Here is an 18,381-nt window from a genome sequence, read left to right as displayed (position 1 = left end):
AAAATAGGAGTCTCCACGATGTGTATCATCTTTTTATCTTTTTTGTGAACCGTTTAAGAATTACTTACAGGCACCCAGACATAAAATTGTGGGTTCCTAAGCTTTTCTTAAAACTTTGAACTTTATGGGGCTTCCCTGGTGGTGCAGTGGTTGAGAATCCGCCTGCCAAAGCAGGGGACACAGGTTCGAGCCCTGGTCCAGGAAGATCCCACATGCCACGGAGCAACTAAGCCCGTGTGCCACGACTACTGAGCCTGTGCTTTAGAGCCTGCGAGCCACGACTGCTGAGCCCGCGTGCCACAGCTACTGAAGCCCGTGCACCTAGAGCCCATGCTCCACAACAAGAGAAGCCACTGCAATGAGAAGCCCACGCACCACAACGAAGAGTAGCCCCTACTCACCACAACTAGAGAAAGCCCGTGCACAGCAGCGAAGACCCAACGCAGCCAAAAATAAATAAATTAATTAATTAACAACAAACCAAACAAAAAAAAAAACTTTGAACTTTAGCATATCCTTTATGATTTACAGATCCTTTTATGGGGGTTAAGATTATTCAGGATTGTCACAGTTTTTAGATTCTGAGTTATTTATGATTTAATTTATAAGAACCCATAATAAGAGACGAATCTCAGATTGATTGATGAATTCTTTCAGCCAGAGCAAACAAGCAAACGAAATTCATAGATTGACAATTAAGCTCTTCACGACTCCTGATTTAATTGTACTTGAAGACAGCTTCTGCAGTGAAACTTGCCCGGTCAGGGTTCAAACTAGCAGAGGCCTTTGACTGAGGAGAGGCCAGAGCAAGATTCCCTGTTCCCTCAAACTTTTGTCTGTTTGGAAGGAACTTCTGTATAGGGTCCTAATAAAGTCTTTATTATAAAGTTGAATAATTTGGCCTGTAAATATTATGGAAGCAAATTATTGATTTTTAAAATAAGTAGAAAAGTGTAATTGCTTTTAAATACTAGTGGCAAATGATCTCTAGGTTGCCTACAGACTAAGTTGGACTAAATTTAGAAATTAAATAAGGATTTTATACGGACATATAGAGGATTATTTTTTAATTAAGTTATAATTGATAAGAGACTTTTATAGGCTGAGTTCTTCAAGGCAAGGACTTTGTCTTACCCTTTATGCACTCTAAGTACAGGACCACTGGCACATAATCAGTGTTCAGTAATGGTTATTGAATAAAATTACTGAATAGTAGATCTTATCTGCCCAATTATAGAGCAATAATTCTGAGGGTTTGCAACAGTTACTTTTTCTGGCAAGTAAATCCTCTGTTCACCACATATAGGCAGTGTATCTTCTGCCTCTGGACTTTTATTTTTTATAACTTAATTATAACTCAGATTTGTTTCTGATTATATATACTACATCTATATAATAATAAAAGTTCTTTTTTTTTTTTCTTTGCCACACCTCATGGCTTGTAGGATCTTAGTTCTCTGACAAGGGATTGAGCCCCTGCCCTGGCAGTGAAAGCACTGAGTCCTAACCACTGGACTACCAGGGAATTCCCAAGAATTGTTCTTTAAACTTCTTAAGTTCTCCATCTAGGAAATGGTTTCTTGCTGTGACCTTAATGGTTTTTGAGGGAAATGTGGACTAACAGGTTATCATTGCTACTTAAAAGTAGATGTTTTCTTTTTGCCTCTTTAGCCTTATTTGTAAATATTTGGTGACTCTAACTATAGTGGAGTCCATTCTGGATCATGTAGAATTTTAAAACAAAGATGGATTTTTTGCCCCAGCTCTTTTAAAAATATTTTAATCCTAAAGTAATTGCAAGAAAGAATAATGAATACCCCTGTATTCTTAGCCTAAATTTATCTGTTCCTAACATCTTGCTATGTTAGTTTTACACTATATATTTTTTCTTTTTTCCTGAATCATGAGAGAGTTATTTACAAACATTCAGATTAATCTCATAATTCAGTTTAATCCAATAAATACTTACGTTTAACCCTGTAAAACAAGGGCATTAATTTCACATGACCACAATGCAATTATCAAATTCAGGAAATTAATGTTAATACAGTGCTATTTAGAATGATTACAGTCCTTATTCAGATTTCCACAGTTGTCCCAGTAATGTCTGTTATAATTGGACTTCCTCCTTCCTAAAATCCATTCAGTCATCATGCATTGCATTTAGGTTTCATGTTTCTTTAATTTCCTTTAATGTAGAACAGTTCCCTAGAAAATTGCATTTCTGAAGAATCTAGGCCAGTTATTTTGCAGAATGTCCCTCAGTTTGCATTTGTCTCGTTTCCACATGATTAGATTCAGATTAAACGTTTCTGACGAGAATACTACAGAGAAGGCACAGCATCAGGAGGCATTGCTGTGAGTTGTCCTATCATTGGTGATGCTAAATTGGATCACTTAGTTAAGGTAGGATTTACCAGATTGCCTCACTCTAAAGGTACCTTTTTCCCTTTGTACTTCATAAGTAACCTATGTATTTATTATTTATCTTTGAGACTGTGTGAATATCCTATTCTGGAATGTTATTCTTCCCTAACAGTGAACCCATTGGTAATTTTTGCATGAATCGGTTATCACTTTGGTGACAGTTACGGTTGCAAATGTAAAAATTGTTTTGGTATAAATCTCTTTTTTATAAATTTATTTATTTTATTTATTTATTTTTGGCTGTGTTGGGTCTTCGTTGCTGTGCGCCAGCTTTCTCTAGTTGCGGCGAGCAGGGGCTACTCTTTGTTGCGGTGCGTGAGCTTCTCATTTTGGTGGCTTCTCTTGTTGCGGAGCACGGGCTCTAGGTGCACAGGCTTCAGCATTTGTGGCTCACAGGCTCTAGAGCGCAGGCTCAGTAGTTGTGGTGCACAGGCTTAGTTGCTCCGCGGCATGTGGGATCTTCCCGGACCAGGGCTCGAACCCATGTCCACTGCATTGGCAGGCAGATTCTTAACCACTGCGCCACCAGGGAAGCCCCCAAATCTCACTTTAAAATGGAATGCTGTGTGCCATGTAGCCGCCATTCTCATCTCTTAAGTCTGCTTTCTAATCTGTAGATGGATGAGCAGATAAATGGATGGAGGTATTACACAGATTTGAACAGTTATAATCACACTGAGCATACAATGTGTGGTCTACTTTTTTCACTTAATATTTTCATAAAGCCATGTTTTTACATAGTTAACATGTTTTGATTCTTAAAAGTTTCAGACTCAGAAAACAAGAGCTGAGAAGGCTTACCAGTAATTTATTCATAAATGTCAAGTGTCTTATCCTGTTCCCACAGCTTTATTTTAGCAAAGCTGAAATGTGATTTTAGATTATACTCTTCCACTTCCTTTAATTATCATCATTATAATTTGGGGATGCTTTTGAAAACATACCCACATCAGTGGAATTTTTGGAGTGCTTTTGTTTGCTTCAGACAAATTTCTTAAGGAAAAAAACTACTCAAAATTCTGGACAACTGTTTTGAGGAGACTGGCATTATTTAAAATAACCTCCCCAGAGCCTTTTCATCTCTAAGAAAGCAGTGTACTGTTATTAAAGGGGTTTTAAATAGATGTCTCTCAAGGTTCCGCTTTTAGTTTTAGATCACATACTATTACCTAGATTAACATAGCCAGTAATTAGGTAGAATTGTGCTTTTTGTGTGTTAGATGTTTAATGTATAGTACGTGTCAGATCCCAGTTGCTGTGATATTCTAGCTCATTTTTAGACTTAGAATATCAAATAGTTTTTTAATTGTATTTTAACTAGTAAAACGTGTACATTTATATACTTACCATTTAAGCTCATAATATGTTTATAATATATAAGCTACTATATAGTTGATTACATAGCACTTACTCTGTGCCAACCATTGTTCTAAATGCTTTAGAAATATTAATTGATTTAACACTCTTAAGTCTGCTTATCAATCCTGTAAAGTAAGATTTACTGTTGAGGAAATTGACACACAGACCTCAGTTTAGACTAATGGTAACCTTCCATTAGTCTAAGGATGAAAGAATGCTTTGAATCAGAGAGAGAAAAAAATGTAGTGGTGTTTATGCAGCAAAAGTTAGAGAACATGGACAACTTGTTAAGTGGGAAACCAAAAACTATGCTGCTCTGGAGGGACAGATGGGAGTCTGTGAGAGGTGCACATTGTTGCCAAAAAGAAATTTTTAAATTATTTTTCCTCTTTAATTCTGTACTCACCGAGCAATTCACACTGATTTGTTTTCCCAGAAACATAAATACTTTGGTATGAGAGGTGATGAGGTAATTATAGTTTCCTATAATCCTTATAAATTAACAAATTGAAATTCTTCTCTAAAACTGTAATTTCACGTTAACCTAATTATCCTTGGCTACTTTTCATTTCTGGATGAATTTGTTTGATTTGGGTTGTCAGTGCCAAATTTCTTATTCATTATTATGATATATTCAGACCACAGGGCTTACAACATTTATTTCTTCTGGTTTATTTGGATATTTTATTGCCTTATTGTTAAATGTCTTATATTTTACATTGTACATCAGATAAGGTGTAGTTAGATGTTTTATTTTACTTTACAATGAACTTGGATACCGAGTACTTCAGGTACATACTTGAAGAGAGGCTCTTGGATTTGCACAGAACACATGCACCCTCCTGTATCATTACTAGGTTGGACAATAGCATGTAATGTGCAGTAGCATACACTCCACAAAATGAAATTTGTACCATTTTCATCAGTTTGATTGGTGCATGATTCCCTTAAGAAAATTAGGAAGCTTAAGACTTCTGTAACCTTTGGTGTAAAGCTTTTAATTTATTTATACGTTGCCTCTCAAAGAGAAATGTACCATTAAGAGGATATAATAGAAATGGAAAATTAGGCCCAGGAAAGGTGACTACAACATATGGCAACTGCAAAAGTCAAGAAACTTTTAATTTAAGCTCACAAAGACTCTACCTGATTATATATTTTAAACTTTTATTTTATAGGTTCCTCCTCTTTTTTTCTTTTTTTTCTTTGTATTGTGGAGAATTTCAAACATACAGTAGACAGAAGAGTGTAATGAATCCCATGCATAGATCACCCAGATTCAACATTTATCAATATTTTCCCAATCCTGTTTCATCTGTACCTCCACTTACTTCCCAGACATCAGATATTTTCATCCCTGAATATTTCAGTCATTCATATATTTTTACAAGTTATTTGAATCAAGAAAGTGAAGTTCACATATTTGTGACTGATAAGTCTCATGACTTTCAGTCTATAGGTTTTCTTCCCATCTCTTGTTTTTTTCTTTTTTGTGAAATTAGGTCATTTGTCCTGTAGAATTTCCTGTCTGGGTTATGCTGGTTATTTCCTCATAGTATCATTTTTCACATTCTTCTGAGTTCATATTTCCTCTAAATTGATATTTGGATGTAGAAATTTTATGAGATGCTGGTTCCTTTGGACTGCAGAGTACAATTTTAAATAAGCTACTGAACCATTTCACGATACCGTAAGTAAGTATAAATTAATATGTTTACTTATATGATGGGTAAGTGTGTGTTTAAATTGATCATGTTTCAAAAACTATATGTTTATTCCCTAGGATTTCAAAGGAAGTTTTGTCTATACCTACACCTTTAATAGGTCGTACTGTTTCCTGTTGTAGTCTTTTTTTTTTTTTTTTTTTTTAATTTATTTTTGGCTGCGTTGGGTCTTCATTGCTGTGCGCGGGCTTTCTCTAGTTGCAGCAAGCGGGGGCTACTCTTTGTTGCGGTGCGCGGCTCTAGGCTCGTGGGCTTCAGTAGTTGTGGCTTGAGGGCTCCAGAGCGCAGGCTCAGTAGTTGTGGCACACGGGCTTAGTTGCTTCGCGGCATGTGGGATCTTCCCGGACCCGGGCTCGAACCCGTGTCCCCTGCATTTGCTGGCAGATTCTTAACCACTGTGCCACCAGGGAAGCCCCCTGTTGTAGCCGTGATGCTGTCTATTTCTCTGACATACTTCTGTTGGCAATGCCAGATTGCATTTGCTATAGGGTGGAATGTCTCTGGAAATGTCTGAAGGGTCAGTTTTCTTACCTGGTCTCTATTATAGATTTTATAGCCACTTTTGCTTCAAACGTCTGCTTTTTTTCCTTCTAATTCTGTAGTTTTCCTTTATATAGCATGACAGAGAAGGCCACAGGGAACTTTTAGATCTTTTAAAGAATCAATATTAATATTTTAGGTTTTGTGCAAATATACTGAGACCCTGAGGGAAACATCAATTAGGACCTTAGGTGTTTGGTTAAAAGGCTTAGGCCTTTCTTGCTGAGCCCCCGTGCCAGGGCAAATTGGATTATGTTCAGGAAGAGGCAAGGGATCAACCTGTGTTAGGATCTGTTAGCAGATGAATAGGAAGATGACACAGAGGACATGTTCATTAAATAATTACTGAGTGATTGGAGAAGACAGCTTGAGTGGGAAATAACTACATGATGAAAGAAAAGTTCCCACAAACCGGAAGCTAAGTAAGGAACCAAGGTATTGGTTAGACACAAGCATAAAGTCAGGGGGGAAAAGATAAGGAACTTCACCTAAGAGAGGAAATTCCTCACCTGACCACCCTACCAGTGGGAAAACGAACTTCCATCCAAAGGAGATGCTCAGCCCATCTCCTTTCCCCACAGGCGTCATCAGCAAATGGGCTGTATTGCAAACCCGCAACTCATAAGACTCTTTTATGGAATTATTAAACATAAAAAGCAGAAGGTTTTTTGTTTTTTGGGGGATTTTTTAGTCAGAAAAGTGGGGAGAGGTGTTGCTTTTATTGTCTCCATAAATATTTATCGAGCACCTGCTAAGGGGAGTACAAAAAGTGGGAGAAAAATTTCTGCCTTTTATGTGCTTACTATCTGGCAGAGGAGACCTCAGAGCAAAAGCAAATAGCAATACAAGTTCCCCTTTGCACGCTACGTGAGTGTCACCAAGGAGCAGTGCTTCTGGAGTTCTATTCAAGAAATCTACAGCAGTGCTTCCCAAGCTTTAGGCTTCATGAATCAGTAAAATGTCCAGAAGATTTTGGGATCTGACATAAGGTTGCCAAGTTTTTCTGCTAATTAACTTATAAGAAGTACTCGTATGTTGTCCTAATTTTTCTCAGTTCACCTCAAACCTGTGCCAACAGTCATAGGGCATCTGTGTTTTACAGTCATGAAAATAAACAGGTGTGGGCAACAAAGGAAGGACAATTGTTGGAAGTTTACATCTTCCATCCCTCCCCACTGCCGACCACCCAAAGGCAGGGATGGGGCCCAGTCACTGCTATTTGAGCAAAAGTGGCCCAGTCCTTGGTTTGGTTCCAGGACTTCTCCCAGAGTTTTTGTTAGCAGTTAGGAGAATCACCCACCTAGGAGTACAGGTTATCCAGAGAAGGTTAAGAATAAGTTTGGTTTCTTCAATTTAAGTGACCTCAATGCTCAAAGCATTCATTTTTAACCTGAGCTAAGACCCTGATCACACTTGGTTGGGGTTCTCATTGAAAGGCAAGCATCCTTTCACTTAACACCCTTAGTGGGAGTTACCAGTTGTTGGTGCTGACTGAGTGCAGTGGTGATAGAAATGCAAACAGGTCCGCTCAGTGAGGCTGGTGACTCTGAATACAGACCAGAGGACGCCAGCTTCTGTCTTTGTAAATGCTGAGCACTCATTCAAATACAGAATATTCCACTTTTAGCTAGGAGCTGAGAAGTATTAGATTTACAGACCTCTTATTCTTGGTCACCGTTGGGGGCGGAAATCACTCTGTTATAATGCACATAATTTAACACATATTCCCCTGGATTTAGCCTCAGTCCTCTGGCTGATGACCCTCAAATTTTTATCTCCAGCTCTGACTTTCCCACTAATTCCCAGATTCGCATTTCCATCGCCTAATTAACATCTCAGATTAGATATCTCAAGTTTAACATAGCCAAAATGGAACTCTTCATTTCCCCCCACATCTTCTTCCTCCTGCCTGGACTTCTGGGGACTTGGAACCACACTTCCCATCCGTCAGCAAGTGCCCTCAACCTTCCCTATAAAATATGTCAGCGCGCCTTGCCTCCGTGTCCACTGCAGCCGTCTTTCCGCATCTCCGTCATCTCTCACCCTCCCCACTGCAGCAGCCCCTGACTCATCTGCTCACTTGCCCTCTGCCTTTTCTCCTATCCGTTCTCTCCAGGGCAGTGAAAGTGATCCCAAAACGTAAGTCAGATTGCTGCACACCGCCCTTTAAAAAGCTTTTACTGATGTACTGATAAATGCTACACTGTGGATGAACCTAGAAAACGTTATGCTAAGTGAAAGAAGCCAGTCACAAAAGGTTATTTAATGTATGATTCCATTTATATGAAATGTCCAGAATAGTCAAATCCATGGAGACAGAAAGCAGATTAGTGGCGGCCAGAGGCTGCGGGTGGGCGGGTGGGTGGAGGGAGGAGGGAGGAATAGGAATTCACATTACAACGGTGAATTCTATGTTATGTGAATTTTACCCAGTTTTTTTTTTAAAAAAAAAAGCTCCAGTGGCTTCTTATTGCAACCTTTAAACTCGGACTCCTTACCATAATGCGCAAAGCCCAGCACGGCGGCCCCTGGCCCATTCCTTACACTGTGAGCCTGGCCCACAGGCCTGCTCTGAGCAGCCCTGCCCCGCCTGCCTCCAGCCCTCTGTTCATGCTGGCCCCCCACCTGCTGTTGTGTCTCCAGCCCCACCACAGGGCAGGCTCCTTCTTAGCCTTTGGGTCTCTACCTTTGAGAAGCCTTTCCTGCCCATTCTACCTCTGCATCAGCTCTTTGCTTCCTTCCTTGCACTGATCATGTTACCTACTTGTTTGCTTGGGTTTTCTGTTGCCCCCCATTAAACTACATGAGTTCATGAGGGCAGGACCAAGTCTGTCCTGTATTTCCAGAATCTAGACAGCGCCTGGCTACTTGCAGTCTAGAAATTTACAGAATGAATGGGAAAAAAAACCGATTTTTTGAGTGTGGAGTAAATGAATGAATGAAGCTTCGAATGTTAAGAATACAGGACCCTTTCTTTGAACTTTGTAATAGGGAAAAACACACATACTACCTACATGAGGTCTTATGGGCAGGAATTGGAGAAGTGCTTGTATGTCAAGCAGGTGTTTCTCAGGAGACTAATTGGTGCTCAGGACTTGGCTAAAAGCTGCTGGTGACAGAATGTAAAACTTGGCCTGCCTCTGAGGAATGCACAACTTCTTCAGCAGCGAGCCCTCTTTTAGCACAAATGCTAATTCAGGAAAAATACAAGTGTTTACAGGCTTCATTTTTTTTCCCTCTCAGTCAAGATGACATGAGCTTTACTGAATGCTATGAAAAGAGACCAGATATTCTTACAATGAGATAACCTAGTTTATTGACTAGAAGAACCTCATCAAAGAAAATTGTGCCCTGTTACCAGGAAAGCAATTGGGTCTGCGCTGAGCAAGCAGCTTTCTAACCTTCTTACCTTATTTTTGGATTGTGCTTTAGTTCATCCTATGACCTTCCATGCACTAGCTCATTTTTTCTTTTAATTAACTTCTCCAGGTGAGTATTCCCATTGTTTCCACTTTGCAGATGAGGAAACTAAGGCTCAGAGAGACCAGATGACTTGGCCTAGAGTCGCGGCTTAGCTGAAGCACTAGAGCCAAATGTCTTCACACTCTGTTTAACTTTGAGCGAGTTACTCAGCCTTACTAAGCTCCCTTTCCTTGCTTTGCTCCAATCTTATCCTATCTACCTGGGGGATTGCAGTGCAAATTAAATGAAATAATTAATGCATAGAAAATGCCTGGCTATGGTCATAAGCCTTTAATCAGGTTTGCTATTATTACGATTTTTCTCCATTTAATGTCAGGTTGACACTGCCCTTGCAAGGTGGCCTGGAGGGGACTGAGGTCCCCTTCTGTCTGCTCTACATCCAGGTTTCCTGAAAGGCCAGAGACCTGGCCACTGGAGCTGAGCGCTGGGATCCAAGGGCCAAGAAAGCCACAAACATGGGTCCTTCCAGCCTCTCCTTACGTGCTCTTCATACCACACACGTGCTCACACACACAGATGCTCAGTGCGATGGAATTTCCAGATTGGACAGGAGAAAGGAATGTATACTGAGACCCGCAATAGCCAGAAAACTAATTCAGCCTGGCTCCATTCCCAGGGCCAGGCATCCCTGGTGTCATCCAGACCAGAGTCCACACCCAGTCACCTCTGACCAACCACCCAGCCGCTTGGCTCTTCTCCCAGAACCATCCTCTCTCGGGGCAGAGTGTATATTAGCAAGACTCAGAGGGCAGGGGGTGAAAGGGCCCAGAGAAGAGAGAAGGAAAGAAGGCCCTCTCCCCTCTACCACAACCCCCCTCAGGCTGATCCTCTGGGACCACAACACTTTAGCCAAGGCTGTTTGGAGGCAGAAGCTCTGCTCACCCCATCCCCGCAATGGATAATGGAAAATTAAAGCAATTCTGGAGATAAAAGTAGTTCTTCAAACCCTCCTTCACATTTTAGGTGAATGAGGGTTGTCTCTGTTCTCTACTTTGTGCAGCCATGGCAACCAGGTATCTTTAAACTTTCATGTTTCTCGAAGCCTTGAGCCCCTTAATAAAGAACAGCTAATCTTTATGCACTTTCACGCTCTTATCCATGCAGAACACTCTCCTCCCTGTGCCCTGGGTGTTGCCCTTTGCGGTAACCATATACCCTGTTGTTTCACATAAAATGAGCTCAGCAGTTTTTTGTTTTTTGTTTTTAATTTATTTTTGGCTGCATTGGGTCTTTGTTGCTGCGCGCAGGCTTTCTCTAGTTGCGGCAAGCAGGGGCTACTCTTTGTTGCTGTGCGCGGGCTTCTCATTGCGGTGGCTTCTCTTGTGCCGCACAGGCTCTAGGTGCGCGGGCTTCAGTAGTTGTAGCACACAGGCTAAGTAGTTGTGGCTCGCGGGCTCTAGAGCGCAGGCTCAGTAGTTGTGGTGCATGGGCTTAGTTGCTGTGCGGCATGTGGGAACTTCCCGGAGCAGGGCTCGAATCCATATCCCCTGCATTAGCAGGTGGATTCTTAACCACTGTGCCACCAGGAAAGCCCGAGCTCAGCAATTTTATTTTTCCCTTTAGAAATCTCCAATGAAGGGAGTAATTCTGTAGCATTTTGATGGCTTAAAAACTGGTTTATAAAATTTAAAAAGTGTTTTAAAGAGGTACTCCTGTGCACCTTAATATTAAAATGTAGCGCTATCTTCTTATTGATTATTCCCTTGTAAATGAATCAGTGTTTAACTACAAAAGTGGGTGGAAAGTATGGATGATTGCCCCCTCCAAACTGGTACTGTTTTGCTTTAAGACCAACATATGATCTCAAGATAATTTTAATTTAGAATTTTAAAATATAATTTAGGCTTTCACTACAAAATACATTGCAAGGGTGTAATAGAGAGGGGGAAGGGTAACCTATAAACTTAGAGACATAAAAGATATGTCAATTTAAGCAAACCTAGACAATGTATGACATATATAAAACAAAGAGAAGGTTGGTCTCTGATTAGAGATACTTGATGATAAAAGGACTTATTCTTGATTTTGTTTTAGGTGCTTTATGTTTTCAGAAGGGAAGTTCCTGTCTTTTAGAGCTATATATACTAAAATATTTATGTAAGAAATTATATGATTTCTAGTATTTGTCTCAAAGTAATACGGGAGAGGGGAAAGTGGGTGTTGGATGAAACATGCTTGGCCATGAGTTTGATGATTGTTGAAGCTACAGATGGGTTCGTGGGAATTCGTTATACTAGTCTCTCTACATTTAAAATTAATTTCCCATAATGATTTAAAGAAGAAATTAAATATACGCACACATTCAGTCAATACAAAATACTTTCTAAAGATAGGGTTTTTCTGGCTTATTCTATTCTGTTTGTAAAAAATGTGTTGAAATGGCCAATTGGTCCTGCCCACAGCAGAGAGTTTGGGACCTAATGAAATCCTGATTAGAGGTCAAGCCTTGAGAGCTATTTATTTTGTATTTTTAAGTGAATGAATCACACCTGAATTTCTAGTTTTTATGAGTATATAAAACTTCGCTATAAATAGTGCTTTAATTTAATCTTTTCTCCCCCCCCTCCCCTTTATGTTCACCATAACCCTTTGAGGAATGTGGACACTAAAAACTCAACGAAGAAGCAAACAGGATGAGCTGAGTGACCTGTGTAGGGTAACTAACCCAACTCCAGGGGTGCACTGGGCCTGGCTGCCTCCATGGGGCCCACCTGGTGAGAGGGGACTGAGAGAATGGAGTAAACCATTGGTAAAAGAATGTATCTGTAGGGCGATGATTGTTTTGTAATGTGTAGAAACATTGAATTGCTGTGTTGTGCCCAAGGAACTAACATAGTGTTGTAGGCCAATTATACTTCAAAAACAAACAGAAAAAGAGATCAGATTTGTGGTTACCAGAGGCGGGCAGGGGCTGGGGTGGGGAGGTGTTAGATGAAGGTGGTCAGAAGGTACAAACTTCCTGTTATAAGATAAACAAGTACTGTGTCTGTAATGTACACCATGATTAACATAATGAACACTGCTGTGTGTTATCTATGAAAGCTGTTAAGGGAGCAAATCCTAAGAGTTCTCATCACAAGGGGGAAAAAAAAGGATGTATCTGTAGGAACTGGACCAAGTTGTCTTCCAGGGCAGCATGTGTTAACAGAAAGGTATTATGGGATGCCTTAGCCCTTCTTTGCAAACCCCAGTTCTTAGTCGTTATGGAACTTGAGGCAAGTCACTTAAACTCTAAGACTCAGTTTCCACATCTGGAAATGGGATAACAAGGTTTGCCTTGCAGGTTGCTTTGATGCTCTCTGCAGTGAATAAGCGCCTGGGGCGCTGTAGGCTCTGTGTGATTGCTGGCTGGCATCTGAATGTGATTAGGTGTTTGGGGTTCAGACTGTTTTACAGCCAGTGTTTCAAACAAGTGGTTTTGATCCCAGGCTATTTCTCCTTTAGCACATATTAAGTGAGTGCCTACTCGTGCTAGGCATAATTCTGGGTGTTCGGGATACAACGATTGAATTAAATAAACATGGGTCGTGGCTCCCACAGAGCTTACAGACTAGAGATTAGCTCACAAGAGCACCTGAAATAGAGTGTTGATAGTATAGGACTATCAGCTTGTCTTCGTCTTCACAGTTCTGTGGGAAAATGCAGGCCCCATTCCTACTTCAGTGATGGGAGAGCACATCTCACCTCACCCTGCACTGCAGAGGGCTACCTGTTGGCTCCTGGGAAGGTGAGATGGCCAGGGAGCTCCATGAAAGAGTTGGGACAAGTAGAGGGTGTCAGAATCAGGGCAAAGGAAGTTGCATGGGGGCAGGGCCACATTAGGCAGACTGATGGATACCCCTAGTTCCAATATTTGGAAGGGACTTGGTTTGAGAAGAATCCTTCATCTTGAAAACAGGCTCCCTCCCCCCATGTGGATAGTGGGCAGGTTAGAAGTAAAATACAAGATAGCCACATCTCAGAGGTTTCCAGGGTTAAGAGAGAGCACTGGTCCCTTGAACCACTGTCCTCAGGATGTCCTTGGAACATCATTGGAATAGGATTGTCCTTGAAATTATGCTGGGTGTCATTCCTGCCGTTGGCGGGACGCAGAGGGTGATTGGCAATGTCAAAAATGGTGTCAACTTTGTCACAAAGGGGTCATCTGTGCTGCGGTGCCCTAGGGGTGCCCACCTTCATGCTACAGGCCCTCTCTGAATTCACCAAGGAGTGAACTGCTGGGGGGACTGAGGGTCAAATGGTCCCAAAGTGTTCTGCATGGAGGACTCTCCCAGTGGGCATTCATCCCCAGACCCTTAGTCTGGACGGAGTCATAGAGCACATATAGAGGAATCTCTGAGAGGCTTCAGGCTGTAAATATCTTTTCTGGAATTGCTTTTCTTATAGGAATACATTTCCCTCTCATTGCCAACAATTTTCCTTCTGACTCTCACTGAGTTTGGAAATGCTGGAGGCTGGGCCAGGAGAGAGAACCTACAGGTGTTGCTGATGCAAGTAAGGACTTAGGGCAGGTCCAGGATAGATGCTCAGAGGATGCCCAATGTGAGGGTGCTGAGCTGGGCCAAGGGCTGGGACAGGAATGAGGTTAAGACCATCGCGATTCCGTAAGGAAGACACAATTTTGTGTTCATTGGAGCTTGTGGTTGAAAACCAGGGAACAGGCCTAGGTGTAGAGGTCAGGACCAAAGTGGAGTCAGATGCAAGAAAGAAGGAATCGTAGAAGGTAAATTACATCAAAAGCACAAATGGATCCAGGATTTCTCCACCATCTTCACCTGGCGATAGTCTCCTTGGGGCCTTACCTGTCTTCTATTCAGCTGGATAAGCCATTCAAGTGCCTGTTGATTGGAATCTGCTAGTATTAAGAGACCACTTTTCATTTAATCTTCTTGTGTGATTTGGAAGTCCGCAAAATCCTTATAGCTCAAAGCATGGCAGCAGATCAGCAGTGGCAGTATCCCCTAGGGAGCTGGAAATCGAGAACTGCTTCACTCCTGATCTGTGTACAGGCTCAGAATCTGCATTTTTAACAAGACCCTCAGAATATAATGGACAGATTTCTTCAGGGAGACCCTATGTGATTTAGTGTTGGCCTTTTAATACGCTGCTGTTGTATAGTCTTTCTGGAGGATAGTTTATCAATATGCATCAAAAACCTTAAAATTTGCATATCTTTTAATCCAACAATTGTATTTCTAGGAATTTATCAGAGATGGGTACAAAGATGTATGTGAAGAGGATGTTCATCATAGTGTGACTTTACAGTAGCAAAAAAGTATAAACAAGCTAAATAGCCAGCTATAGAGCAGTAACAATTCATAAAAAGACATTCTATGCAGCCATTAAAATCACTTTGTTGGACTTCCCTGGTGACGCAGTGGTTAAGAATCTGCCTGCCAACACGGGGACACAGGTTCGAGTCCTGGTCCACATGCCGTGGAGCAACTAAGCCCGTGCACCACAACTACTGAGCCTGCGCTCTAGACCCCGTGAGCCACAACTACTGAAGCCTGTGTGCCTAGAGTCCGTGCTCCGCAACGAGAAGCCACCGCAATGAGAAGCCCGTGCACCCAAACAAAGAGTAGCCCCTGCTCACCGCAGCTAGAGAAAGTCCGTGTGCAGCAATGAAGACCCAACACAGCCAAAAATAAATAAATAAATACACTTATTAAAAAAAAATAATAACAGGAAGATTGCAGATTTGGGAGGTTTTCTTCTAGCCACAGAACAAAAACTCTTTCTCCTTCTCTGTGTCCCTCCTTGCTACCCTCAGAGTCACTCTCCTCTCTCCTCCTCCTTTTTAAATCAAAGCAGTCAAGGCTACTAGCTTCTGCCGCCTTCAACATGGCCATCGGAATGCATCTTCCATATTGCATGACTTTGTTTCAAGTTCTTTCTCTTTTCCCATGGCTGGCCAGAAAAGACAAACTCATTTGGATTCGTTAATAAATGTCTTCTTCTAAATAGCATATACCACAGGGAGAGTGAAGGGGCTATTAGTCATTCAAGTAGGATAGTGGGGAAAGTACTAGATGAAAAGTCATGGGGTACTCATTTTAGCACCACCACGATATCAACAAACTTGAGCAATTCACTTCTCAGTGCCTTAATTTTCCATCTTCAAAAGAAGCTAACTAAACCATTCTTAACTTATTAGCTCATAGGTCTGTTGGGATAATCAAAGGTGATAACTTGCCAGCAGGTACCTTGTATGTAGTGTCAATTGCCACACACGTGCAAGGTTTTATTTTTATTTTATTCATATTAGTACCTCATTTCATCAGATTGCTTTCTTAACACAGCAAAGCACATGTGTAGGAGACACTTTGCAGTGTGCAGCCGCATGACAAGTGGGCAAAGTACGTAAGGAGCATGGTACCAAATAGAGGGCTTCACCGGGTCACAGTGCGTGTATGGAGGGGAGCTTGTGTCAGGAGGTCCAGTGTAAAGAGAGGAAGGAACTGGGTAACAAAAGTGTGACGAGGCTGTGAAGGTTTGGGGTCTGGGGAGATTGCCGCTGGTCAGAAAGAGGAGTGCTACTTCTGGTAAGGAAGTTGAAAACGGGACAGGGCTTGAGGAAATAGAGGTCAAGGCATAGAAGTCTGGGTGACAGGGCTGTGGAACCTCAGGCCCAGAGGAACTGGTTCACGAGAGCCGAACTCAATCACAGTTTGCTCGCAGGGTTGTGAGTCTACAGGTCAGGCCCAGGCAGAGGGACTCAGTGATGGAGATCAAACCCCAGACGCAGAATGACTGCTCAGCACCAGTGATAGCAACTACTCAGCTCTGTACTTTACGTGCATCATCTCATGTGTGGACAACAGCCCTGTGGAGATGGTCCCACATCCCACAGCTGAGGAAACAGGTTCGGAGATGCAGGGTGACTCACCTGTGGTCACTCCGCTGAGTGTCTGGGTCCAGGACTGTCTGACTCCAACATCAAAGGCATGGGCATCAGAGATGGGAGAGAGGGCGAGTGAGGGGTGCAGAGGGAAGAAGCTGCAAAGCTAAGCTGACCTCATCCCCACCAGCCCTTTCTGAAAGCTGCTCACACATGGGCAAGACTGAGTCCTGCAGGCGGGGACCCCACAGAGCCACACCATTCTCAGCACAAGAAACCATTTAGAACAAACCCCAACTCAGACAATCATTTTGGCATTTTTCCAGCAATGCTTAGGAAGTCAGCTGCAGGGAAAACCTGGACAATGCCAGTAAGGCTGGAAATTTCTATAAGCAAAGGCTATTTTGCAAGAAGAAGACTGGGTAACAAGATGGGGAAAGGCTTATAACATGATGTTAGGAAAAGTAGGATATGTGATTACTGTTTTGTATAAAAGTGCATAGAGACATATATAGGAAAGGTAATGGATTCTTAGGTGCTGGATAGTTTTTTTTTCTTACTTGTTTTCCAGATTTTTTATAATGTATTATATTTTAAAAAATTATAATCACGAAGATTATATGAACACATGAGTAATGTTTATGAGTCAGTTAGGAGCCTGCTCTTTTAAGCAGGATATGTAATAGAATGAGGATATGTAATTAAGAACACTGTGCACAGTGATGTATATATAGTGGTTGGCACATAGTAATTGCTCAATAAATAAGTAATAGGAGTGACTGCGTAACTCTGGAAATACTGCTAAAGTGGTGGGATTAGGGATGAAGTTTTTTCTTTGTTTGAAATTTGCTTTAATGTTACATTGGCTTCAAAAACCATAAAGAAACCTAACCCGGGCTTCCCTGGTGACACAGTTGTTAAGAATCTGTCTGCCAATACAGGGGACATGGGTTCGAGCCCTGGTCCAGGAAGATGCCACATGCCATGGAGCAACTAAGCCCACGTGCCACAACTACTGAGCCTGCACTCTAGAGCCCGCGAGCCGCAACTACTGAGCCCGCATGCCACAGCTACTGAAGCCCGCGCGCCTAGAGCCTGTGCTCCACAACAAGAGAAGCCACCGCAATGAGAAGCCCGTGCACCACAACGAAGAGTAGCCCTCACTCGCCATAACTAAAGAAAGCCTGTATGCATCAATGAAGACCCAATGCAGTCAAAAATTTTAAAAATAAAAATAATAATAATTTTAAAAAAAGAGATCAGGGGAAGAAAAAGAGTAAGATCAGAATCACTTATTCCCTCGGCTTCCTCCCTAAGAGCTTACCTTGCTTTGGCTGTCCCTCCATGGAAGGTGCCTTACAAGACAACTTTCTGCACACAGCTCTGCTTCTAGCTTCTGGGAATCTTTCCCTCCTCCTGTCCCTTCAGCCCGGAGGAAGTAACAGTTGGACCGTTACCAGCCCCAGGAGTACTGGGCTGCCCCTCAAGGTATCCCGACGCCATGCCCAGCCTTGGGTAGATAGTCCATTTTTCAAACCTCCTTGCCTGGTCCTAGTTTAAGCATGCCACCTGTTTCCTGCTAGAACTCAAGCACCATGTTTTTTACCACCACACCATTCCCAAGCTACAGACAGGGTCACGTGAAGATTAACTGTATTGTGTGGGTTCCCACTTATGCCTGCTGTTGGGAAAGGACCTCCAACTGCCTCAAAGTCTCAGTGGGCTCTTTCCGAGCATCCCCCAGATGGTGTGCACACATGCTCGCCAGCAAGCTCTGCCTTCTTCTCGAGGCGTCTGCTGTTCCCTCCACCTTGGCTGCTTTCAGTGATACCTGCTGCCTGTGAAGAAGGTGTGGGATCTCCTCTTGCCATTTTGTCTGATACCCACAGTCAAGAAAGTGTCACACAGGCCCTGCCGTCTTCACAAGATGCTCCGCTGCGGCCTCCCTTGGATGCGGTCGCTCCTATGGTATATCCATCGGGTTTCTACCAGAGAAGCACAACCAGT

The 18,381-nt window shown here is 42.2% G+C and overlaps 1 protein-coding gene across 3 annotated transcripts in view; it reads left to right on the top strand.

Annotated features, from left to right (window-relative positions):
- Positions 1-17,618, top strand: part of NOL11 (nucleolar protein 11) — a 37,766-nt gene extending 20,148 nt beyond the window's left edge. The window contains exons 18-19 of one of the 3 annotated variants that reach the window (XR_016389020.1): positions 2,296-2,406; positions 17,316-17,618. Coding sequence is in view for 2 of the 3 variants with exons in the window: in XM_089901449.1 (XP_089757575.1) it covers positions 17,316-17,393 (78 nt within the window). In the remaining variant the exon portion in view is untranslated. The other 2 variants (XM_089901449.1, XM_089901450.1) reach the window with 2 other exon arrangements.
- Positions 17,619-18,381: the final 763 nt, after the last annotated feature.

The sequence above is a fragment of the Delphinapterus leucas genome, chromosome 19 (genome assembly GCF_059928025.1).
Source record: "Delphinapterus leucas isolate spDelLeu-1000000601 "Yukka" chromosome 19, BTC_Dleu_Yukka2, whole genome shotgun sequence".
Lineage (NCBI taxonomy): Eukaryota > Metazoa > Chordata > Mammalia > Artiodactyla > Monodontidae > Delphinapterus > Delphinapterus leucas.
Note: the sequence above shows the minus strand (reverse complement) of the source record. Positions and strands in the feature narration are given on the sequence as shown.